The sequence below is a fragment of the Perna viridis genome, chromosome 8 (genome assembly GCF_037379345.1).
Source record: "Perna viridis isolate PV_CMFRI_1.1 ecotype Kerala chromosome 8, ASM3737934v1, whole genome shotgun sequence".
In the NCBI taxonomy this organism is placed as follows: domain Eukaryota; kingdom Metazoa; phylum Mollusca; class Bivalvia; order Mytilida; family Mytilidae; genus Perna; species Perna viridis.
The window spans coordinates 3,763,774-3,790,382 of record NC_142452.1 but is presented as its reverse complement, the minus strand read 5'-3'; the positions used below and the strand labels follow the sequence as shown (position 1 = coordinate 3,790,382).

General features: G+C 31.8%; 1 protein-coding gene across 2 annotated transcripts in view; it reads left to right on the top strand.

Annotated features, from left to right (window-relative positions):
* Nucleotides 1-26,609, top strand: part of LOC148608988 (tetratricopeptide repeat protein 17-like) — a 55,431-nt gene that overhangs the window by 12,915 nt on the left and 15,907 nt on the right. Inside the window, exons 2-21 of one of the 2 annotated variants that reach the window (XM_088541777.1) lie at nt 529-673; nt 5,024-5,138; nt 7,062-7,173; nt 8,729-8,845; nt 10,013-10,122; nt 10,592-10,739; nt 12,367-12,506; nt 13,107-13,273; nt 14,028-14,176; nt 14,505-14,606; nt 14,864-14,994; nt 16,395-16,590; nt 16,966-17,043; nt 17,478-17,702; nt 18,053-18,313; nt 20,794-20,935; nt 21,648-21,722; nt 22,327-22,424; nt 23,452-23,553; nt 26,374-26,544. In XM_088541777.1, the coding sequence (XP_088397903.1) occupies nt 529-673; nt 5,024-5,138; nt 7,062-7,173; nt 8,729-8,845; nt 10,013-10,122; nt 10,592-10,739; nt 12,367-12,506; nt 13,107-13,273; nt 14,028-14,176; nt 14,505-14,606; nt 14,864-14,994; nt 16,395-16,590; nt 16,966-17,043; nt 17,478-17,702; nt 18,053-18,313; nt 20,794-20,935; nt 21,648-21,722; nt 22,327-22,424; nt 23,452-23,553; nt 26,374-26,544 (2,784 nt within the window). The remainder of the gene's footprint in view (nt 1-528; nt 674-5,023; nt 5,139-7,061; nt 7,174-8,728; nt 8,846-10,012; nt 10,123-10,591; nt 10,740-12,366; nt 12,507-13,106; nt 13,274-14,027; nt 14,177-14,504; nt 14,607-14,863; nt 14,995-16,394; nt 16,591-16,965; nt 17,044-17,477; nt 17,703-18,052; nt 18,314-20,793; nt 20,936-21,647; nt 21,723-22,326; nt 22,425-23,451; nt 23,554-26,373; nt 26,545-26,609) is intronic. The other variant, XM_088541776.1, reaches the window with a different exon arrangement.

Below are 26,609 nucleotides of genomic sequence, written 5' to 3'. Positions count from 1 at the left end.
TCTTGAACTTCTCAATAAAAAAGTGTGAATAAATTAAAATGGAAAGACTTTCTACATTGATTGAAACATTTATTATAATCCTTCAATGCAAGTAAAAATATCACTTTGCAAGTGGAGGTATAAATATGATTCTCAATGGATGTTTAAAAATGTAATTTTATAAGTTAGCAAAACCCAAAATGATGAGGGAAAACCCATCTAATAGAAAAATTTTATGTTTCAATTTGTAAGGTCATTATTAGCTGTTTAAATCTTATTAATTAATTTTTCTTATTTATCCATTTTTTATGTGAATAATTCGAAGTTTATGTAGTTAAGTACTTAAATGAAATAATATAAACTGTGTGAAGATATTGTAATGATATAACATGTAACATGTTAGTTGTATGAATTTTCAATAAAGTACATATACTGTACTACTATAGTGGTGTTAACAACAAACCACTACCAGGGACAGACCTTAGTTTCTAGACAAATATCAAAAGTTGGGATAATGTTATTTGTATAATTTTCTGATTTCTTTTCCAGCTTGATACTGTATTTAATATGCGGAGACCCTATGACCTAGTGGCATTCATGAGACAAGAAGATCGAGGAGAGAATATAATGAAGTTAAAAAAAGAATTATTACAGAGGAAAGAAGAGATTGATAGAAATGAAGATAGAGACACTGGTTAGTAGTATTTGTCAGATTCAATTTAGTTCTTTCTAGGGGAAACATATATCAAAGAGATCAGTCACATGTCCACTGTTAACTCATAACTTAGAGATCAGTCACATGTCCACTGTTTACCTGGGACTTAGGGATCAGTCACATGTCCACTATTAACCCATAACTTAAGAGATCAGTCACATGTTCACTGTTTACCTGAGTCTTGGAGATCAATCACATGTCCACTGTTTACCCAAGACTTAGGGATCAATCACTTGTCCACTGTTAACCTACAGTACATCTCACACCATAGTCTGATTAATACCTGGCATACCTCATACGTGGCATCCAATGCCAGGTATTTATTGCTTATTGGCCCTTAATTAACTAGACCCCGACCCCCAGCATCACCTGTATCCAATATACAACAGGAAATGACTAATTAACAGTTACATGTACCTACTGGTGGTTTTACCTGTACAGTAAATTATCAGACACAGGTGGCTCATCTCAGTATTTTAGAATTATTATATAAATAGAATGAATTAAAAATAAGTTTGTTTTGATATAATGTTTAAGTATGTATAAAAAAGGTACAAAAATATTTAGTTCTTTGGGAAATTGTAGATGAATTAGTGTATTTACCAGTGTTTTAATTAAACATACAGACCTTTCATTTAGAGGCAGTAGCAGGTACTTTTACCTCCAGAATTTTAGAATTTCAAATAGTTTAATAAAAGAAAATGATGAAAAGTACCTTCTACAAAAGAAAATTTACCTGAATTGCAAAAAATTAATGAAACCTCTGAACATACATGTATATGTAGAACTCTTTTGTCTTTGATAAGTTTTGACATTTTGATACAAAATTGAATTATATTAATACATGTATGTGACAATTTATATATTCATGATTATCATTTTGAAATATTTTGAACATTTTGTTTGCAGTTTAATTGATTATTTTAAAAATCATAATTCGTAACTATATTTTGTTTTTTCATTTGTACAGACACATTTTTCTGCTTTATCATTTAATATCAGAATTTATTTGAGATGCACATGTAGTTAAATTCAGATTTATTTAATTACTGACACAGGGAAATTTGTTTGCAAATTAAAGTAACAACAAAAAATTAAAGTTTTTGGGTAAACATGGGAAAATACGGACAAAATATTTTGCGAAAGTTTTTCAAAAAGCAAATATAAAATAAATAATAATTTCAAAACGAAATGATTTTCATGGCATCCTATAAAAATATTTCTTCTGTTGTCATCCGTGTCAAACGCGTAAACAAGAAAATATCATGTGACATTTCCGGCTCAAGGCCGAATACTTCCGTTTACATTGAGAATTAAAAGTTGCCGAGGCGGGAATTATAAACAACAATTTGCACACTAGGTATGATTACTGTTATGTATGAAATTTGATAAGTAAATTTGATAAATTGTTTAAGAATATATCTTAATGTACTTGAAAAAAGCAACATATTCTTAAATCTTTTAAATGTTATTTTATTTGTCCGGATTTCCCCATTGAAAAAAAAAAGATTGGGGAAATCTGGACACATCGTACTTACGCTAAAATCTGTCTTAGAATAAAAAATCTGGATATAAACTTAGTGGATTTGCAAAAAAATACCCACGTAATTGTAAGCATTCATCTGTTCCAATTGGATATTATACAAGACCGGTGGTGAAAGAGGCGCTGTGAATGAAATACGCTGGTTTGTGAAACAGGCAAATTTCTGGTCGTTTTCGCATTTATAAATATGTTTGATTTCACAGAATCTCAACCACCAGTCATGGAAAACAGACATACACATATAAGAAAACTAAAAAACCAGTACAATACATGCAAAGTAACAAAAGAAATGAGCAACTTGACAGACTCCACTAAAACCTGGAAGCAAAATTCAGCATCTCTGGATTTAGAATCCGTTAAAAGATTCAGAGACGGAGCCTTACGGTTTTTCTCGAAATTTAAGAATGTGTTATTAGAAAGGGTTAAATTATATGGTTTGTAGTTTCTGTCATTCGTTTTAACCAGAATTTGACATCTTATGAGCAACTAGGCGGGTGTTTCTAGAAAGACAATTTTAAGACGCTTATTCTATTATGTCACCTGACACATCCTCATTTTACCTTTATCTTACTGCCGTTTTTCTTTCGACTTTTTGTGAGCCTGTTTTAGTTAATTGATGGGGAATCAAGCTCGTCTTCTCAATTGTTTTTACGACAATGGACACAAGAAAAGTGACAAAGATAAAACAGAAAGCACAGAAAGAATATGTAGCTTAAACATGAAAGACTCGGAACCGCGATGGGACGCGGAGGTATGATGGTTGCGCGGAGGTGTGATGGTAGTACACCTAAGTGCATTTATGATCACACTGAACTGTGATGGTTAGACATGATTTTTGACTGCCAATAGCAATGCAGAAATGCGTTGGCCACTATGAGGAGGTGCGTTTTTTTTTTGTACTTAGCTGAAATGTTTTAACTATCACGAAGATTTTTTCCATTGATACCGTAAATATAAGATAATCTCAAAATTTTACAGATATGATATTAGTTTACATGCAAACAGAAACCTGTAGAATTTGCAAATACAAATATAATGTAGTATAAGACTGCGCTTTTTTCCTCTGCATGTGTGTCATCCTGTACACTGCTACTAAGGTTATCAAAGAATGATTAATACTACAGATGTCTAGATTTGATGGATTAATGGATTATACGTAATATGAAGAGAAACGTACCAGTTAAGTTTTGATACTGCATTAAATGTATGTACTGTTAACACTCAAAGTTAGTAATGATTCATGCTGCGTTTGTTTCTACAATATAGTGGCTACTTTCATGACTTTCCTTTCAGTTTGTTAGTTTTCTCTGTAATATTGTAGGCGCTTGTGCACGTAAAATTTCGTAACGACATTGAATGGGGTACAGAAACAGTAAAAAAATGCACTCATTAAACAAGGTATTCATGCAGGGTGTCCATTTTTCCCTATATGTGTGTTGGGATTTCCCCATCTATGTCTGAATTTGCCAATAGCTGATATATTTTACAATTGGTTCTTGATTTGCTAGCCAATCATAAGCAGGTATATGAAAATAGATATTTTATGTGCAGAAGATCCTCATCTTTCACATGGAATGATTGGTCATCACCCGACGCCTTCCGAATAATAAAATTTGCATGCAGAAGTGACAAATCTGTAAAACGTCCGAATTTCCCCATGTTTACCCTAAGTTGATTTATTACAGTGGAAGTCTTCATATTTAACAACACATAAAGATTCCCATATTAAAAGCTACCATAATGTTTTTATTTACATTTTTTAAAGGTACATTTTACATTGAATAAACCATTTCTGATAAAACACCATCTACAAAACTTTAAGTTGCTACATGTAATTACAATTTAATTTCAATTAAAATCAAACTTTCACTTTGAAATGATGGAATGTTCCCAAAATCTACACATATATTTCAATTAAATATTCATCAAACTAATAGCTCCTTTCATATCAATAATAAATTATATTGATTTTTATATACACAATTATGTGTTTTCAAGCACTAATTAAAAGTAAGATTTTACCTTACAGGTGAATTACCACCTGTCCTGGTGGACAGGTAAATTTTACCTGAGACACCAGAATTTATTTATTAATTAGTTGTATATTACAAGTAACAGAATCCATTCTAAAAGATTCATACCTGGCATACCAGGTATTGGAGGTACACCATGTATTTATCAGACTATGCTGCGAGCTGTACTGTATAACTTTGAGATCGGTCACATGTCCACTGTTTACCTGAGACTTAGAGGTCAGTCACATGTCCACTGTTAAAGTGGGACTAAGTGGTCAGTCACATGTCGACAGTTAACCTGTGATTTAGAGATCAGTCACATGTCCCCTGTTTTCCCGAGATAAAGAGATCAGTTTAAATCCACTGTTTACCTGTGACTTGAAGATAAGTCACATGTTCACTGTTTAATTGAGACTAAGAGATCATTCATATGTTCACTATTTAAATGAAATTTAGAGATCAGTCACATATCCACTATTTACCCAAGATTTAGAGATCAGTTACATATCCAGTGTTTAAATGAGTCCTAGTGATCAGTCACATGTTCAATGTTCACATGAGATTTAGAGATTTAGAGATCAGTCACATTTCAACTGTTTACCCATTAAATATAGTTTAATTAACCATCCACTGTTTACCTGAGACTTATGGGTCAGTCATAAGTCCATTGTTTACCTGATTATTTTAGATCAGTCATGCATCCATCAGTACTTCAGTGAAAACTGAACTGCTGAAAGTGCAAAGCTCATTTTATTAATTTTTACATTACAGGTTTAGAACAAAGGTTTTACAAAACAGATATAGACTGTGTAGCTGCAGGGAAGCCATTACCAGAATTTGATTTGTACATCAGCACTGTTTTACCCTTAGAAAATAAAGGAATCAGGTAGTATTGGAAAACTGGAAAATATTTCTTGGAATTTTATCTTGTACTGCAAGGCCATGTGAGCTGTTGCCATCACAATGTGTCCATAGTCGTCATTAAACTTTTTCAAATATTTTTTCTGCTGACATTACTGGACATATTGTAACCAATCTTGCTTGAATGTTTCTTAGGGTGTCTGGAACAATCTGTGTGTGTAGATTTTTGATCTGGCAAAAAACATGGACACTGTTACTAAATGTACACCATGTTGGTCGATTTGCAGAACTTTGCAAATAATGCAAAAACGCCAATTACAGCTAAAATCTTGCAAAGCTGAATTGTTGTGCATGATAAGATGGACCTATGCTGCAATTTTCAGAAAAATCTGTTTACGGATGTTTGAGTTCTGGGTCCTGAAATGGATTTGTTTTCTGAATTTATTTTTCCAACTTTGAAAGTCTTCTTCTCTGAAACTACTGGATGGATTGCATCCAAACTGGGCCTGAATGTTCCTTATGATGTCCTTGATAATTTTTGTGTGTTTATTTTTGATCTGTTGAAAAAGATGGCTGCTGTTACTAAAAATAAAAAATAGGGGTCAGACAGCAGTTTTAATCTTATATATTCTGAACTGTTAGGTTTAGCCAAATTCTGTTTATTATGATGAAATCTTTGTGTCATTTTGGAGTTATTGCCCTTTTACAGCTTTTTTAGCTCACCTGGCCGAAGGCCATGTGAGCTATTGCCATCACTTGGCGTCCAGCATCCATCTTTTCCTCTGAAACTACTGAGAGGAATTATATGAAACTTTGCACAGATGTTCCTTAGGGTATTTTGCACAAATGTTGTGTTTAGATTTTTGATAAAAAAAACATGGCCACTGTTACTAAAAATAGAACATAGGGGTCTGACTGTAGTTTTTTGCATATATCTCCAAAACCGTTAGGTTAAGCCAAGTTCTGACTTGATAAAAGTGTTCAGCATGATGAGATCTATCTGTGGTCAAATTTTCATTATAATCTGTTTAGCCATTTAGGAGTTACTGGCCTTTTTCGACATTTTTTGCTATTTTTTTAATGTTATTTCTTTAAAAAAAATCTTCTCTGACACTATTTTGACCAATTGGAATCAATCTTAGTATGAATGTTTCCTGGGGTATCTTGCACAAAGGTTGTGTTTAGATTTTTGATCCATCCAAAAACATGGCCGCCATTACTAAAAATAGAACATATGGATATGGGTCAGACTGTAGATTTTCAATTATATATCTCCAAAACCGTTAGGTTTAGCCAAACCCTGACATAGGGTAAAACTGTTCAGCATGATATGATCAATCTGTGGACAAATTTTCATTTTTTATCTGTTAGCTATGTATTGATCCTTATGATAAGTCCTAGTAAAGTCTTCTTGGTTCAAACGTATTAGTAAAATTCTTGTTAGATTTGTTGCCATCGAAAGACAAAATTTAACAAGGTGAGGAATTCAGGCTCTTGTTTTTGTTGCTATAGTTAATGTTATTACTTCTAAAAATTTTCTCCTCAGTAACTACAATGAAAGTTTATATGATTGTTCTATGGTATGAGATGTAGTAATTTTTATGCAAGGAAAAACATGTCAGCTTTACCAAAATTAGAATGTGGCTTATCAAGCCAGGTGAGGGACACAGTCTATTTAGAGCCTCAAGCTTAGTGGATAACTAAATATGTATTTTGATTTTGCATAATTTATATAAAATAGAAAATATTCTTGTAAGTCCATTACAAGTTTTTTTAATTAAACAAATCATAACAGCATGTTTACATTGTGACCTTAGGAAGTACTGGTAAATAATTTTAAAAAATCTGGTAAACTCTAAACTTCAGTTTCTAAAACTCCCAATAATAGGACGCACCTTTGGAGCTACTAAGGTTTGACTTCAGTGATTTTAAATGTTGTATCTTTCAGACCAGAAGATCATATTGATTTGAGTATAACACCTGCAGATAACCTTCATCAACCTGACTGTCGATTGTTTTCAGACTTAACCTATAGTATACATGCCTTTGAACATTTAGAGGTTTGTATACTTACCATTCAGAGGTAAAGACTAAATGTTGCTGGAACTTTATGATCATTTCCCTTTTTCATTTTTGCAATTAAAATCTAGACAAGATTGCATGTTTTGGTAATTAGATAGACAAAAGTGTAGAAAAATTTTCGGAAGATTCTTCAATTACATATTGATTTGCAGAATGGGATCAGTACCATACATCATGAGCTAATCGGAAAATATCAGTAAAATTCAATAAAGTCTGATAATAATCAGCACCATTTATTCCTTCAGTAAGAAGAGTTCTGCATTATGGCTATCAATGTTTATATTATAAATTTCAAATTATGCATATAATCTTGTGCATTTTATTAAAAAAAAAAGCATTATGCATTAAATTTTATTTATTTTTGTTTACATAGGTATGATTTAGAACCCAATTTTAAATGCAAAGGTGGTCTTTTCCTTAAATGACTGGGTACATTTGATGATTATGCGGTGTAATGTCATCTTTTAATAATTTCTTAATCAGTTTGGTCTGATATTGATTGGTAATGATTATTTGCAAATGCAAACTTTTGCCAATTCAGTATTTTTTTATCAGAAGGATTGAAAGTTCAACAATGTTTGTAAGATAATATTTTTTAAAAAGCAAGTTGTCTTTTAATCCCAATCTTAAAAAAATGAATGGCTAATTATCTTCCAATGTTTTTTAATTGAAAAAAAAAAACTTAATCTCCATTTCAGATTGAAAATTTTCGATGAGTTTTGAAGAATTATTAATAAATTAACACCAAGAGGCCTATTATGCCTAGAGAAAATTAATAATTGGGAAAATATATTTTGATGGGAAAGTTCTCAATCACTAGTATTACCTTATGATATAATCATTCCACTATTGGCAAGGAAAGTTTACAGAATTAATTTTACCCCACCTCTGATAATTATCAGTTGAAATCAACTAAACGGCGTTCTGTATTTTGATCACGTGAAGACGGTGTATTTCTGATACACTGTCACTATTTTAGCAACACACATCAGGAACATTCAAGAAAATTATTGCTATCTAAATATTGGATATAACTTTTTTTTTCTTAAAAGAAAAAACAAAAACAAAATCATCAATGGGGTAAATTTGTTACATAATGATTGAGTGGCTGTGTACGGAATTTACCCTGGTTTAGTGGATTCCATACCTTGCTCGGCTGCGCCTTACCTGGTATGAAATATACTGACCTACACGGCCACTAAATCACTATGTAATTAATAATACAACTATTGAAATTGAAATATAAGGGGAATAAGAACTATCTGTATTGTAGATGAAATGAATTATGTTGTGTATAGTGCAAGCTCTTCAAAATAAATAGGTTTTGTTTGTCTGTAGAAGCCTCGTTAAATGTTTGGGAGTTAACAAGATTCATCCACAAGACCTCATGACCTTTCTTAAAATTATTTGATAAATGACAAATGTCAATATTAAAAAGTGCTAATTTATAGTTGAAATTTAAGTTATAAGGTAGATAACTCATATTGATACATAAATAGGCAATATACATGTATTAACTAATTTTAATTTTAGGGTATGAAAGACAGAGAAACATTGAATGGGACCCCAGAACTTGGGTTGAAGAATGCCATAACTTACCAGGATAGTGTAGATGAATATGGCCATAGAATATATCAGGCTTTACAGAAGGTATTATATTGTGAGATGCTGGCAATATGATCTTTAGTAACTTCAAAGCTGGATATTATTTTGTTCACTCATGTTACATGAACCAGTCCTTGCAGTTGTAATTGTCACCTGTCATTGATCATTGATCAGTTACAGATCAGTCAGTGATTAATCAAACCAGTCCCTTGAACACGTGATTGTTTGTCATCTGTCATTGATCACTGATGAGTTACAGATCAGTCAGTGATTAATCAAACCAGTCCCTTGAACTTGTGATTGTCTATTTTATATCATGTGTCTTCTGATATATTTTGCGGAATAGTTGACATATAATAATTGACATAATTTGCTTTTTTTTTAATATTTACATTTTTGAATGAGCTACAAAACATGAATTAAATTCAAAGAAATTAAATGTAGCATTATTTTTGTCCTAATAAAAATTTTATAAAGTGATCATTCCTAATTTTACATAACAAACCAGGATCAGATCAGTCACCAGTTATTGGTCTGTCATTGATCCATCTGATAGTTTTGGGATTGTAAAAAGCCCTATTGTCACTAGGAAAGAGAGATCCTGTAAACTTACTTGATGACAATATTATTTGATTTTTAAATCTGTTTTCATTATACTGTAATAGATTTGACTTTAGTCCTGATAATTACAGAGTAGGTATAGGTCCAACATGGGACATCTAAATACATATACAGATATTTTTTTTCATTGAGAAATGATTTGTTTTGTTTGTTTTGGCTGTTTATTGGAGAAATCAAACAGATCAATCAAGTGTAACAAAATTCTTCCCACAGTCATGAAAAAAAATATAGTCATCCTTTACAAATAAATCACTTCTTTCTAACAAACAAAAACAATTTAAATAAACAGACATTAGTTTTCATTGTAAGTGGGTATTTATTTCATGACAATTAATTTTTGGGATATTAAAACAGTAATGTCTGGTCTCATCGAATTATTCTATTATGGGCAGACTTGCACATTTTATTTTTTATTTTGTGTCAATGTAAGTGAAAAATGCTGTCAATATTTAAGAAATTGACCTAAATTAGAAAAAAAAAACCAAAAAAATTTTTTATGGGAGGCTGAAAAAATTTGGTCTGGAAGGGAATGAATCTAGGATTTATTTTATTTTTGCCTATTCCATCTTTAATTTTCTTATATTTTTACAGAACAGAACATCCTGGGTGTTATATAATATGGCTGCATTTTATTGGAGGATAAAGGGAGACCCATACCAGTCTATTGAATGTGTTAGGAGAGCATTACATTTCTCCCCAAGGTTTGTTGTCTATTAAATTTATTAGGAGTGCATTACATTTCTCCCTCAGATTATTTTGGGCCCTATAGTAATCATTCCATCCGTCCTTAACAAATTTTGTCCTGGCTGTAACTTTCTTGTCTTTTGGTGAAGAATTTTGATATTTGGTATGAGGGTGGATCAGCTCAATCAGTGTGTAGCATACCATAGTGTATGACCTTTGACCTTTAAGTTTGGTCTCAAGAGTTCAACTGGCTGTGGTTGTATCATGCTGCACTTAGAAAAGCTTTTTATTTTAATTTTTTAGTCATCTGTTGATACAAGATTAGATTTTTTTTTCAGATTTATTGTTCTTAAAGAAGAAAGCTTGACAAAGAAATCCAATCTTTTTGTATATTTAGCTTATATTTTAATCATTTTCAAAATCCTATTCAGAGAAACTTTATTTCTTATTTCAATTTTTCTCATTAAAACATTTTTTTATATTTAGGCACCAGAAGGATGTAGCATTGATAAGTCTTGCCAATGTGTTACACAGAGCCAGGTATTCCAATGAAGCTGCTGTAGTGGTTCATGCTGCATTAGATGTATCCAAGGAACTAAATGTTAACCATTTTACATTAGGAAACATATATGCAGTATGTACAGTCTGTTTAGTTGTAATTTATTCCTGCTTTAAATGCTACACTTGAATTCACATTTTGCCCTGGTAGGCCTCAGAATGTGCTTTAAATTACCTTAAAGGACATCAAAGAAACAATATAATTGTGATATCAATAATCTTTCAATTGAAGGAGAATTTGGGCAAAATCATAAGGAAAAATGTAGTATTTTGTGTAATGGCACAAGTGTAAGTGTAAGTATCTCCATTGCCATTTTGATCCAAACCAATGTGAGGTTTCCATTAGCCTTACAAGAACTATACTGTTAACTCTTATTGATAGTTAGGGTACTAATTCCTTTTAAATCTTGTAATAAATTTTATGGAACTTAAGGCAATAATAATTATACCCCATGCAACAAAGTTACGAAGAGTATAATGTTTCTAAACGGTTGCAGATATTGACATGATTTTTTAGTATATAAATTCACCATGATAAATTACAGCTCAGGTTTAATTTTCTTTTTGCTCTGATGATTTTTATCAACATTACAGGCTGTGAACTTAGCAAAATTCACAGAAATAACAGTTTTCTGGACTTTTTTCTAAACGCTTGCAGATATTGACATGATTTTTAGTATATAAATTAACAATGGTAAGTTACAGGACAACAATAATATTTACGTTTGATTAACTAAAACTCAAAGAAACCACAGTCTGGAGTTTGAAACTACTATTCTGAGTAACAGAATTTAGTTAGAAGATAAAGGTCTAAAGCATAAAAAATACTCTTATTCCTGTTTTTTATCGGGGTCCTTCTACATGTATTTCTCTTATGAATAAATTTACTTCAGTATCCAACATGGGGACGTGTGGTGTATGTGAGCGGGCTCACTTAGGTTCTTTAATTAGGTTATGCCATTGTGCACTTGTTACTTTGATTTTTAAACTGAATAGATTTGGGTTTTTTACTAGAATGACATGAACTTTGTGTCAGATATCTTTCTGGGAATCATTAACTGATTTTACTTCATTTTGGGTTTATGTTCTGTTGAACTTCTGAAAACGTTATGGTATATGTACATAGTTCATGTAGGGGAGAAAATGCAATGGTGTATGTACATAGGTAATGTGGGGGAGAAAATGTAATGGTGTATGTACATAGGCAGTGTAGGGGATAAAATGTAATGGTGTATGTACATAGGCAATGTAGGGGAGAAAATGTAATGGTGTATGTACATAGGTTATGTGGGGGAGATGCTCTCTGTAATTCTCGTTATAATGATACTAATAAATACATGTTTATTCCAGGTTAAGAAATAATTCTGTTTAATAATGAATTTACCATATTTTTTCACGTATAAGTCCATGTGGAATTTATGTCTAATTGCCAATATTTTTCAGTAAATGGTTTTCACTGAATAATTAACTTCTGATTAAACTTTCATATATGAAATATTTACGGACTGTATAAGTTAATAGAGAAAAAGAAGTAACATTAAGCTGACTATGTCAAAGTATAAAATCATTGTTTCTATAATACTTGTTTTTGAGGTGGGCTTTTAGTAGGTCTTATTGTGTTATAGGTATTGACCAGAATGAACACATAAATTATACTGAATAACATGATATATTTTAATAATAAAGAATTATATACTTTTTAGGTTTTGGCTGAATACAACAAATCAATCATATGTTTTGAGAACACTTTAAAGATTCAGCCAGATTTTGATGCTGCCGCTAAAAGGAAACATGCAGTTCTCTGTCATGCAAAACTTGAGGAAGCTTTAGAGGCCCAACATAGGTACATAGTGAGATGTGTAGATAATTTTTATTACACTATTGATTAATTAATTGATAAATAATTTTTACTTTCAGTTTCAGCTGAATCCTGTAACCAAACATCAGGATAGGCAAACAAGTAATTATACTGTGGGAAAAAAACTTCGAGATGATGAATAAAAAAAAATATATTTTTGGATTTTAACACTTGTCAAAGTAGTTAAAATTTTATTATTGTGATATGGTAATTACATGTATAATCCCACTTTTAATAGTTGACTTAGAATCAGGGCCCAGTACTGTTTTTGATGTCATAAAATCCAGACATTCATTAAAGCTACTTTGGAAGTTAAGAATATTAACTTTGGTTTGGTGGTGCCAAGGCCAGAATAGTTTCTTGTAATAGAAATTACATGGTAATGTCCTTATATACATGTTAACTTACATGAATGCAGGCATGCCATAAACAATCTGAAAATTTTAAAAATGGAATAAAGCTAGTCTGATATGGAAGATACCTTACAGTATATATGATTTACTGAATTTTGTAGTATTTATGACATCATGCCATAAATGGACCCTTAATAAGTTTATTTAATGTAGTATATGTTTTTATATCTAGGTCACTTCAACAAACATTGAATGATTTGAAAGATTACCAGAAAAAGCATGATGTCTTCCAGAAAGAGACAGAAAAACTGATATCGGAACAGGTCGGCAATGATGTTAAACTTGACCAACATATATCATATGAAAATATGAAGTTACGGGAGTCTACTGTAGAGTTAGGTTGGTAGAATTATAGACAGTAATGGATGTGTTGATATTTGTTGATGGTTTTGATTATTTAAATATAATTTGAAAAATTAAATGTTGTTCTGTGCTCTGTGAATGAAACTTAGAAATGATAAACTTTTGGAAGTGAGAGAGAAATGATTACCAGTGTCAGTGTGTTTAGGAGAAAGATATATACTACTGAAACGTCTTCCAAATCTTCACAGCATTTCTTTAATGAGTTATGTAAGAGAAGAAGAAGCTGAAATAATGTCAATCTGGACAATTTTTGATTATATTTGTCCTTTTAGCTACAAGTCAGGTAAAAATAAATTTGTTCTTGTTAAAATTCAGTACACATTTTTGTTCTTGTATCCGCTGACTTGTACGGTAAAGTGTCAGTTTTTTTTAGTATAGTTAAGTATTTGATCCATCTGTCCATCACACTATTTATTATAATAATTTTCTTCCAAGAAACTTGATGTTTTGACATGGGCTTTATATCATGGGATTTCATTTTGAGCTACAGCAACAATAACTTACTGTATGGTAATGTATATGTACCAAAGTTCAGAATTAGGGACATCCAATGAGCACAGGCTTACAAATTTCTTGTTTGAATTTGAATATTACTACCTACAGTAGAGAAATTAAATCAAACCAAATGAGAGTTTCAAGTGATATTTTACACATAGTATTGTTGGTTAATTATGCTGAAGGGTACTGTAATATTGTATTGTCATTGCATTATTTATGTTTCATGTTTTAGCGTTTTACTCTGGAGAATATTGTAAGATGGTTGACAGAGAAGGAAAACAAGTATTGATGTGTACTTGGGGCAAGTCAGAGCCATCCACTGTAGAACTTGATTTTGCTCCTTTTTATGATGATCAGCCCAAACAAGAGGCCAGTAATCAGGTACTGAAAAAACTCATGTCTGTGTAGACAAATCTGTCCTATTAAAATGATTTTGTTATAGCTCTGCCACAAAAAGTGACAAACACTAATCAGTCTGTTCATCTGTCACAACGTTTGTAACAAATGTGTCTTGGCTGTAACTTTTTTTAGATAGATTGTGTGGTTTTTATGTGAGTAGACAACCTCAGGATGGTATGTTATGTACCAAAATTGATGATCTTTGACCTTGAGCTGCTGGTTTTGAGGTCTGATTTTGTTGGGGTTTTTTTTATGTAACAAAATTTTTTTAATGATTTAAGCATGTCTAATTTCTTCTTTCAACTTTTAGTCTGAAGAATTACCAGCATCAGCAGAGAAAAGAAAGGTAGACTACTCAAAGCCTATCAGAGAACCTCTTTACACAAAAGAGAAAATGATTGAAAAACCTAAGGTAGAAATTTAACTATTTGAGCGTAATTGTATTTAATTTGCTCCTGAATGCTTGCATTTAATACTTTTATGACTGCTTTATATCTGCTATTGAAATATGATAACTTCTCTCTAAACTAAAAATTAACAGAAATTATTCGTGTTTGATTTAGTTTTAGTTTGGTGAATCAGATTTTTGTTATATCTAGTTTCAATTTGGTGAATCAGATGTTTGTTTTATCTAGTTTCAGTTGATGACCCAGATGTGTGTTTTTCTAGTTTCAGTTTGGTGACCCAGATGCTGAGAATGAATGGCCATCTAAAGAAGAATGTGATACCTATGTACAGAAAGTCCCGGATCCTAGAAATCTTACAACAGTCTACCTCTCACCTGTAAATAAAGGATTTGAGTAAGTTCAGATATTATGTCTTTTTTAGTTTCCATGTGATTAATGAGATGGAAAACATTATGATTACTTGAAAACTATTTCATCATAGATGGTCTATTCTGATAAATTTTGAATTAACAGAAGATGTATTCTGATAAATTTAGAATCTAACAGAAGATGTATTCTGAGAAATTTAGAATTGAAATTATTACCATATTTTCGGGACTATCAGTAAATGTTTTTTTTCTCAAGAAAGTGCCAGCCTCAACTTATTCTCCACTTCAACTTATATAAGGATGTTTCATGTATGTTCATCTACAATGCATTCATTAGATTTGTTCAGTTCATTTTTGATTGCTTTCATTCAAAATTTTTGGTAAACTGAGTTATCAGTCCTTTAATATGCAAATTTATACCCATTTATGGTATTTCGTTACACATTTGCATGTGGCTCAAATTATAATCAGTTAAAGTGTTATCTAAATGGCTAATTGCAACCAAATTTAAAGGTAACAATTTTTTTTATCGTATTGCGAAATACCAGGTAATATTGTTTATTAATTACTGCTCATAGTTATGACCTATTTCCCGCTAATTTCACAACTGGGTGCCCATGCTTGACATTTGACATGTTTACGATTTTGTACATCTGATGATCTAAGGCTTCAGAGCAATTGATACGGAATTCAATAAAAATAATTGAACTCATGGACAAAGTACACTTTAACAAAAATACTAATATTAATTTACTTAAGAAATCCTGTACAAAGTAACATCACTGGATATAATATGCTGTGAAAATCAGACCACTCGAACCAGATCTCCGCTGACACCTACAATATAAATGACCCTTGACTTATGTAGGTTTTTTTTCGTTGATTTTGGTCAAAATTAGGCAATTTGACTTATATGCCACATCGACTTATAGCCTTGAAAATACAGTACATTTTAACTGTCTGAAGTTAAATTAACAACTTCTTGTATTGAAGATAAAAAAAAAATTGAAACATCACAATGGGCATTGTGCCAGTTGTACTTGTGTCATAAATTCTATATAAATATTTTTTGGATAATTTTGCTTTAATTTTTATTATACCCTTGCTCTGAAGGAGCATTTTTTACTCTGTCCATGTTTCCACGAGTTACAGTGTCTGTAACATTTTTTCTGTCACAGTTTTCTCAGCAACTACTCATCACAGCAGTTTGAAATATTAATACATTCTTCCTGTAGGTAAGCCATATGGTGGGATCCTTTTTTGAAAAAATTTCACCACAACTTCCTGCTTACCAAGGATTATGTTTATTTTTTACTATATTTTTTTTTATACATATATATTGTGATTGAAAGCGGGGATATCACTAGTGAGCCATCGCTCACATATATCTTGTTTTTTCATTACTTTTTTCTAATACATTTGAAGGGTAAATGCTTTACTAGCTGAAGCTCAGAATATACCTGAAGGAGAGGAACATCCCTTGCCGTGGTATCCTCCAGTTTGTGTACCATTGATGGAGGTACCAGAGGGGTTACCAAAAACTTACGATCATATTCCATCTGTCAGTAGAGAACAGAGAATTAAGATGCCACTGAAAATGTATGACAAGTTTATGAAAAAGGTAGCTCATAACAGTATACACCAGAGAAGTAATAGAAAGTCTATCTAGTTTCACTTATAATTCTGTTCAAAATTAATCATGCATGAACAGAATTGTTGGATGGAAAAAAAAACATTATAAATATCAGTTTATTGTTTAATCTATACAAAAGCTTTGATAAGTATTTAGAGACTTTAGCTTATTTTAGCCAAACAAAGTAATGAACAATTTTAGTACATGTAGCTATAAGAACTACAGGTTTACAATGACCAAAATATGTCATACTAAACAAACTATTGTTGTTTTTTACTGTTAGGTTTGTTGTCTCATTGACCTATTTCTGTATATATTGTTGTATGTTTGGAGGAAATATTTTTTAATTTATTGACATTTTAGACACTTATCAATCATGTACCCGATAGAATCCTTACAGAGGAAGAAGTTGGTCAAAGATTACTTACTGCTTTAAAAGAGGTAAATAACTACATGTTATTTGTTTAGTTCTTATACATTAAAAACAATAAACAAATTTTATTTCTTTCTAGTGAAGGACAAATGGCTCATTAAAACTTGTAGCTACATTGTGAATATGAAATATTATGCTGTTTATTACTAGTGAGACAGTTCTGTTTATTTACTGCAAAGACAGGTCTGTTTATTTACTTGAAATAGAGTTCTGTTTATTTACTAGAAATACAGTTCTGTTTAATTACTTGAAATACAGATTTGTTTATTTACTGAAAAGACAGTTCTGTTTATTTACTGGGAAGACAGTTCTGTTTATTTCTGTTGTGTAATTAAAAATAGGTTTGTGTAAGAGCTACCATTTATAAAAAAATAATTTTATTTTTTATTATAATGAACATAAAATAGCAATGAATTGCTGGAAGTTTGTTTAACATTTCTAGAAGATTGGACCAGGTTGGATTCTATACAACATTGCTGGCTTGTACTGGAGGGTTATAGGGAACAACTATCATGGTATTGAATGTTTCCGTCGATCTCTCTACCTTGTCCCTCAGGAATATAAAGATGTACCTCTTGTAAATTTGGCAAATATCATGTATATGTGGGGCAAATATGAAGATGCCATCAAAATTATGAAAGATGCACTAGCTGTAAATGATCTAGAGGTAAGTTGTAGGCTTTATCCCTCTGCATTGTTCAATATAGGAGAAAGGACTTAATATGTATTTATAATTTCCCTGTAAAATATTTCATTTGTCCTGTACATGTATTACTATATCTTTGAAGAAATTAATTCATATGAAAACTTCTATTTTTTAACAAATTATCACTTGAAGGCCAGCAATGTGTTGAATGGGAATTTTGTGTCTGTCAATCCCCTTTATAAAAACATGGAATGTTGCTTTGTGTACATATTTAGAGCTGAAACAGTATCTTCTTTCCTTCCCCAATAAAATGAAAATAGATAAATAAACAAATTAGCTGAATGTCCTGTAACATTGCAATTCTTTTCTAGCCTGAATCTCATTTTTTCTATGGGAACTTATTATGGGTAATGAAGAATTATACAGGAGCCGTCAAACACTATGAGAAGTGTATAGATATAGAACCTGAACACCAAGAAGCCTTTAATGCCCTCAGAGCTATCAAATGTTACCTAAAATATCACCATTCAGCCCAGAGTGCTGCCCCAGAGTCCCAGCCAAACCTTCCAAACTGTCCTCACCGTGTGTCCAGTAAAAACCAGGAGACAGAGAGCAGAGTTATTTGTAAAAATGTAAGTAATCATTTAATGTCGTATTGACACTGTCTCATGAAAAAGTTTCTATAAGCTCTTCATGATTCATTCTGAAGCTTCCTATCTCAGCATGGAGGTAGGGGAATATTTCTATTTAGAATCATTTTTTTGTACATGAGTTTGTTCCCATGTGGATATTTTTCTTTCTCTAAGTAGACACTCCAATTATAATTATAATTATTCTTTTATTTGTGTAAGACAGGGTTACATATATAGTTCAGATATGTTTATATTATATTTAGAAGCATGTTATTGTATGTAATACTGTGAATGTACTTATTTTTGTTGTTTGCCAAATTTTCATTAGTTCATTGATTTTTACATTCATAGTTTTGAATACAGCCTCTATGTTTTCAACAGGAATTTAATTTCAATTTGAAAAGTTTAAATTAGTGGTTTGACCACATAACAAAAAACACAAAAATTGTACCTATTTACAATAGTTCTTACAAAGTATTTTTAATATGTTATGTATAAACATTATCATAGAAAATTAAGTCGTGCCATGTTTGCTAGAAATTTACTGATAAAAGTCCCAGGAAAATACAAATGTACCACCCTTTGTGTATGATGTAATATCATTTGTTTTTTATCAGGTGATTATCTTAGTCCAGTAATGGGGAAAATGATTCTGTTTTTACATGCTCCATTATATTTTGGTCTATTTGTTAACTCCCGTATGTATTATATTTTGGTTGACCTCCCATGTATAATATAAATGCATGTTTGTTTTAAATAGGGCTGTAATACCCAATGTTCATGTAATACATGCACTCAGCAATGCTCACATACTGTAAAGCACTGGAAAGTATAACACATTTTACCAGAATAATCCTCTTTTATATCATTTGCTTTTTCTTTTTTTTCTTTGCCCATGCCTTTTACCAGAAGTAAGGGGCTATTAAAACTATATTTTGCCTGAAATCACATATACTAACTACATGTATCATTCATAAATCAGTTTTGAAAAGAATATATTAAGACAAAACTGCAGACTTGTAAATGTATATCTCAACAAAATTTTGTCATTGTCCACAGCCCATTCTTATTTGCTTGCTTCTCATAAAACTCTATGTAGTATTAGATCATAAAACTATGTGTAGTATTAGATCATTACATGGAGATGTACTTATTATCAGGAATTTCAGTTGTGACAAGATTTGTAACATTAAAAATTATGCTTTGGACTTGGTCAATTTTCAGCATGCTCTCTGACATGATATTATTTTAACCCCCCCCCCCATTTATTTCTCTGGAATTATATGAAAATTTTATACATTTTGTGTCATTTGGAGATTTTAAGTTCTATGAAACTTACAGCTATAAACCTGTTCATTTTGGTGCTTGCTGTCCAACATTGTCCAGTGTAATGTTGTCCTCAACTCTTGTATTTCTGTTGTGGATTCTCATTGAATTCCTTCAGTTAAGATCACTCTATGCAGATGTGTTAAGCATCAGGAATTTTGGTTTTCATATGTTCTATAAATGATATGGCCATGGACTTGAGAATGTTTCAGTTTGCTGTCCAACATAGCATTCTGTGCAGCTCATTCTGCTCATTGGATTCTCATGAAGTTTTATTCAGTGGTTGATAGATGTGCATTAGTATAGTGTTCCGTGTAATGATGCCGAAGGAGGTTTCTACATGATTTATAATACACTACATAGGAGGGTATTATGTACATCACCAATCATATTACTTTAATGATATTACGGTTTGCACAGTGTTTTGAGTATGTCATGTATTTATTAACATTTTAACATACTGTTAACTGTTAAAACCGGTATTGTTTGTTTCCTTTCCAGTAAGGCCTTTAATGCAAAAATAAGGCTGTTGTGAATATTTTTGAAATTGAAAATTTCAGACAATTCCACAAACAATTGTGAGCTTAAAACTTGTGATTGGTTGTTTATTTTTTTGTCTTGCAACATTTTGAATTGAACGACAGATTAGGAAAACGGCATTCATGTAGGACCATATTTTATACACCATATCTTCATGCAAGGTCACAGGAATTTAACTACTTAAAATTAGTAGCATTATACAACTTGTCATTATGAAGTATAAGCAATTCTATTTTACTGCCATCACAATCCTAAATTTCATGCTTTAAGGATCATCAGTTTGATTTCTTAAGCTTTTTATTATAATTTTTGATTTGCTTTAAATTCTACATTGGTAACAGGTTTTTTAAATGCATGAGTGGTTTTGTTATGATTATTTCAAGTACATGTAGTGAGTTCACAGTAGAATAACATGTAGATTTCCCTATTTTGACAGATCCTGAATAAGAATTATTGTACTTGAAAAAGTGGATCATAAAAAACATTTATAGGAGATAGAAGTAAGACATTTTGACTTCCAGTGAGTTTTGTAAAAATCCATGTATTCAAAAAAAAATTCCTCTTTTCACTTTTCTGATGAAAAATTAATCTTTAAAAAATACATTTTTAATTAGGAAAATGGGGAAGAAAAATGTGTGATTGAAACCAGAAGCAGAAGTAAATCAGACTGTAATGGACACTGTACACAAACATGTACAGTGACACCTATCAAGTTAGACAGCTGTACAGGGGACATAACTATTGATCAACCTGTTGGTAAGTGTACAGTGACACCTATCAAGTTAGACAGCTGTACAGGGGACATAACTATTGATCAACCTGTCGGTAAGTATACAGTGACACCTATCAAGTTAGACAGCTGTACAGGGGACATAACTATTGATCAACCTGTCGGTAAGTATACAGTGACACCTATCAAGTTAGACAGCTGTACAGGGAACATAACTATTGATCAACCTGTCGGTAAGTATACAGTGACACCTATCAAGTTAGACAGCTGTACAGGGGACATAACTATTGATCAACCTGTCGGTAAGTGTACAATGACACCTATCAAGTTAGACAGCTGTACAGGGGACATAACTATTGATCAACCTGTCGGTAAGTATACAGTGACACCTATCAAGTTAGACAGCTGTACAGGGAACATAACTATTGATCAACCTGTCGGTAAGTATATAGTGACACCTATCAAGTTAGACAGCTGTACAGGGGACATAACTATAGATCAACCTGTTGGTAAGTGTACAGTGACACCTATCAAGTTAAACAGCCATTCAGGGGACATATTGAGCAAACGGTGGGTAAGTGTACAGTTACACTTTTTGCGTTGATCAGTAGAAAACCACTCCTAGTGCAAAATTATTTATTTTATTTTCAAACAGATTTGAAAAATTAAATTCAATACTTTAAGATTCATGAAAAATATCAGATTATTATATTTTATTCTGTTCATTACTAATTTCAGCAACAGATACTCAGTGTTCCCAGAAAGGACCAAATCAGCCATACCCAAACACATTAGGTGGAGAAGAACCTGTGTGTAAGTACTACACTTTTCCAAACGTATTTGTAGGTAGCACAAATACCTATATATAGTTACTAAAAGTACATGTGTAGGTAGCACAAATACCTATATATAGTTACCAAAAATACATATGTGTAGGTAGCACCAATACATATATGTAGTAGCCAAAATAAACATGTAGGTAGCACCAATACCTATCTGTAGTTACCAACAGTACATATGTGTAGGTAGCACTAATACTTTTATTTAGTTACCAATAATACATATGGGTATGTAGCACCAATATCTATCTGAAATTACCAACAATACATATGCGTAGGTAGCACCAATACCTTTATGTAATTACCAACAATACATATGTGTGGGTATTACCAATACCTATCTGTAATTACCAACAATACATATGTGTAGGTAGCACCAATACCTATATGCAGTTATCAACAATACTGAGAAGAACCTATATGTAGGCAAATTTTATCATGTGTTTATGTTTTAGATACAAATGGAATCTGTCTATATAAAATTTGTATGATGCCAAAAACTAGTCAGAATTGGTCAATAAAGTGAGGTTTTTTCTGTTTAAATTGCTTTTAATTTTTTTAGATATTTATCATTTTAGTTACTCCAGACTTCAGCAGTAAACTTGACGAAGTGAGCGATCACTACATGAAGAAAGGACTGTGTGAAGGGGAGGAATGTAGTCAGTTAAGAGTTCAGGTTAGTCTTTCTTTTATTCGTGTCCTATCTTGCTTGGGTTATTATATGTATTACATGGTCTTGGTTTAGTAAATACATGGGAAACTGAGGCTTTTTTAGTAGCTAATATCAGCTGAAATAATTACAAGAATACTGTAGAACAGATCTTTTTAGATGGAGCAAAGCAAAATTTGGCAGAAAATATATATCTAACAAATTACTCTTCTTTTTAAAGTAAAGTGGATATTTGATGTATGCTTCTATTACAATGACTGAAATAACCTACACATTTCAAACAATTTCTCTCTATCCTAAACACAATTATGTCAGATTTGTTTCAAAATATGGATTTTTGTGTGTTCAAAACTGGATCATTTATTTTGAGTTTTTAGTATTCTTGAGATAATATACTAAGTAATAAGAAATATATTGTTATTAGTGAAGGTCTCTGTTTTATGTAACCAGACCAAAGCCTAGAAACTGACAATTTACTGTTTGATTTAAATTTCTCAAGTATTTCTCTGTAAATAACATGCACTACCATGTAATCTATTTGCATGAACCATGGCAGTCTTAGAACTGAATTTACTATTGAAACAGAAGACTTAATACTGAGCACATCCAGTAAGTCCTAAGTCTGAGTCTAGTAAAAATAATTTTAGCTTAATAAAAATAGGTTAAATTATGTTTACTTATATCTAGGATTTGGAATGGTGGCTTAAGGAATGGTTATGGGACAGACTGACTTTTAAACCTCATTCAAATACCTTTAAATACAAAGTCCTTACTATTTGTAACTAATGGTATCTATTTTGTGCTCAAATTTAGGAAAACGAACTTCATTATTTTTTATCCTTTTTACCTAAAAATCTTTCATGTTAGGCCTTGAAGCATGCATGAGGTTATATCTTATATTTAAGTTAAAAGTGTTTTAAGTTTAGCATTGGAAATGTAAAAAATTAATAATACAGTAGATTTTGTAGGAAGCCAACATGTTATCCTTTCTACGTCAATTATTTAACTGAAAATGTAATCTGGGTTATTTCAGTGCTTGATTCCAATGAAGACTCATACAGGCTTGGTGGCACATATCGTCACCCCGCCAAAACTTTTTATACGTCCAGTTTCCCTTCACTCATCACAGTGCATGGTAACCTCTATGTCGTTAATATGTTGTGGGTTTCTAGCCATAATTTATATTTTCGTTCAGAGTTGCTAGAAATTTATATCTTAATTACCATTTTAGATTGAAATTGCTGAAATAGATTTATACTATACTATTACTTATAGATAAAGTTTTACAGCAGCTCTGTTGGTGTTTGACTCTGTGTGAGCTATTCCACTAAATTGATATTGAAATATTGAAGAAATTCAGTGACCTTGAGTAATTGGATATCCTTTAGAAAAAGATACAAAAAGTTTGTCAAAATATGTTGAGGTCATTTCTATGACCTTGGTTGTCTTTGACTTCCATTATTGAAAAGAAAAATGAGTATATAGTAACTGACTCGAGAAAAAAAATGAAATCTCTCCAGCTGTACTGGTTAAACTTCTTTTATTAATTATGGAATAGCATTATATTCATATGGAGATGAAATGCTGTAGCCTTTTATTAGTTCTAATTGCTGCCAACTTATTTCTACAATGCACAGTGTTTTTATGTAAAGACTAGTTGGTAGTTATAATATGCTCACATATGTATTTTTCTTTTGAAAGTATGAATTACACGAGAGTTTATAAGTGAAATTAGTGAATTCATATACATTTGTATTTATCTCACCTGTTATCATCTTCCTTTGTTATTGTCATTGTAACATTTCTAAAAAAAATCATCTTCTTTAACCTGATGATACTAACCACAATCTGCTTTAAAACTTATGTTGAATATTAACCTCAAGCAGGAATCATGGCTGCCATGGCTATTTTTAGAAAGTATGGGTAGAGATTCCTATTGTGACTTATATCACAATAACTGTGTCAGATTGTCTAAAATAAGTGCATTCCTTCTTCTTCTTTGATGACTTGTTTAATTACACCCCGCAAACAAACAAACAAAAATACCCTGTCTGGCCATCTGTCCATCTGTCTGTCTGTCTGTTCAACCATCTGTCCACATTCTTGTACACACAACTCCTCCTTAACCATTCGAGGGATTTTGATGAAATTTTATAGGAAGGTTGGTTATCATATGTATACGAGGAATATAATTCCTTTATCCGATAATCTAAATTAAGCGTTTTACATGTTAAAACCTTGTATGTGCAACTTCTCTTAAAGTGCTTAAGGGATTTTGATGAAATTGATAGGAAAGTTGGGTGTATGTAGATGTACATAAAGGAATATAATTACTGTTGGAGGACTTCAAAGAGAGATAATCAAAATAAAGGGATTTACATGTACTTGTAAGAGCAACTCCACCTAAACTGCTCAAGGGATTTTGATGAAATTGTATAGGGAGTTTGAGTATCTTATGTAAATGTGCAGGAAGGAATATAATTCCATTTGGAGGACTCCAAAGGGAGATAGCCCAAATTAAGGGTTTTACATGTTTAAACCTCCTCCTAAATGGCTCAGGGTATTTTGATGAAATTTTATAGGAAGGTTGGGTATGATGTGTAGATGTGCATAAAGGAATATGATTACTGTCAGAGGACTCCAAAGGGAGATAACCCAAAAAGAAGGTTTTACATGTTAACCCTTGTGCTGTGCCTGGACCTGTCCGGTATTGGTCCTGTTTCCCCTTTATTGGTTATGGCTGTGTTAATGTTAGTTAAGGAAAGCTCAATGTGTTTCCATCTGCAAGCAGCATGACTTTGCTTCAAAATGAGACTATCTTATATAGAGTTTAAAAAAAAAATAATGACTGGAGGGCTTAAAAAAAGAGGTCAGGAGTTTCTGCTGCCCCAAAAAGTGAGAATTTTTAGAGGGAAGGGTTCATTTCTCTGTCCCTCACTAGAGCAGAATTAATTTATAGTGCTTTATTTTGTCTGGAAGCTAAATAAGAATGATGTCTCATCACCATTTATATGTTGACCCCTTGTATTGCTCTACTATTGTATTGACTACTACTGGTTTTAGACCTAACTGAGGCCAAAAATTGGGAAAAAAAATCCTCATTTTTTTCACACAAGTGACCCTTCAGGGGACTCCTGACCTCCCACTCATGACTGTAACAAACCCTATTTGGCTTCAGTGGCCTTCACAGTGTATAAGCTGTGGGATGAATGTGCTTTGGTTCCTGTTTTGCTCCTGTTGAACCCCACAGGTAGGAAATAATGACCAGAAATGGACAAAAATGACCATTTCGAGTGACAGACCCATTTTACCACATTGGCCCACGTACCCTCCCACCACCACCTCACTTTTGCTTTATTAAATTTATATCTAGAAAACTTTAACAATTAGAAAGAAATTTTAAATTTATGAAATGATAAAGCAGAAAGAATCTTCAGTAAGTTTAGTATCGGCCTCTCCAAATGAAAAATAATTGAATAATATTGATTTAGTTGGTCCAGGAGAGCAATTCAGGGTCTTTAGGACCTCTAGTTTTAAACTTTCTAAGAGTTATTTTATAAGCCTAATGAAGAAATTTTTTATGTGGTAAATTCCAATATCAAAAGCTGTAACTAAATTTGTTAAGTATTGTAATGGACATATAAGTTAAAAGCACTGGTATGGTTTAGTTTGTGTTGTCAACCTGTCGTCTTTTATAAATTTGACCATGTTTCTCTTTAGAACACAGTATCTTACTAATAACTAAGTAACACATGTCAAGTTTACCTTATATTGGTCACTTACATTTCAGGACATTTTGAAGCAACTGTCAAATTTAAAAGAGATAATTTATTTTAAAAAAATCAATTCATAATGTAATATGTTATTTCATCAGTAATATTGGTAGGTAAAATCTTAGAACTCTAAACTTTCAAATTGGCAGAGGGTTTATTGATGATATTTGATTGTTTTGCAGCAAGGCAGCCAGAAACCTCACATTAAACTACAGTTCATTGATGGTGTTCTGCATCAGAAATTTATCTTCATGCAATCACAGAATGAAGTCAGTGTTGATTCTGATGTTTGTGTAATCTTCAATGATGGAACTAAATCTCCAGGATGTGAGAAACCAGAATTCAAATCTTATGTAAGTTCTTCAATCCTATCTGTTGTGTTGAGGTGTATATACTTTGGTAGATTAGTGGTATGGAC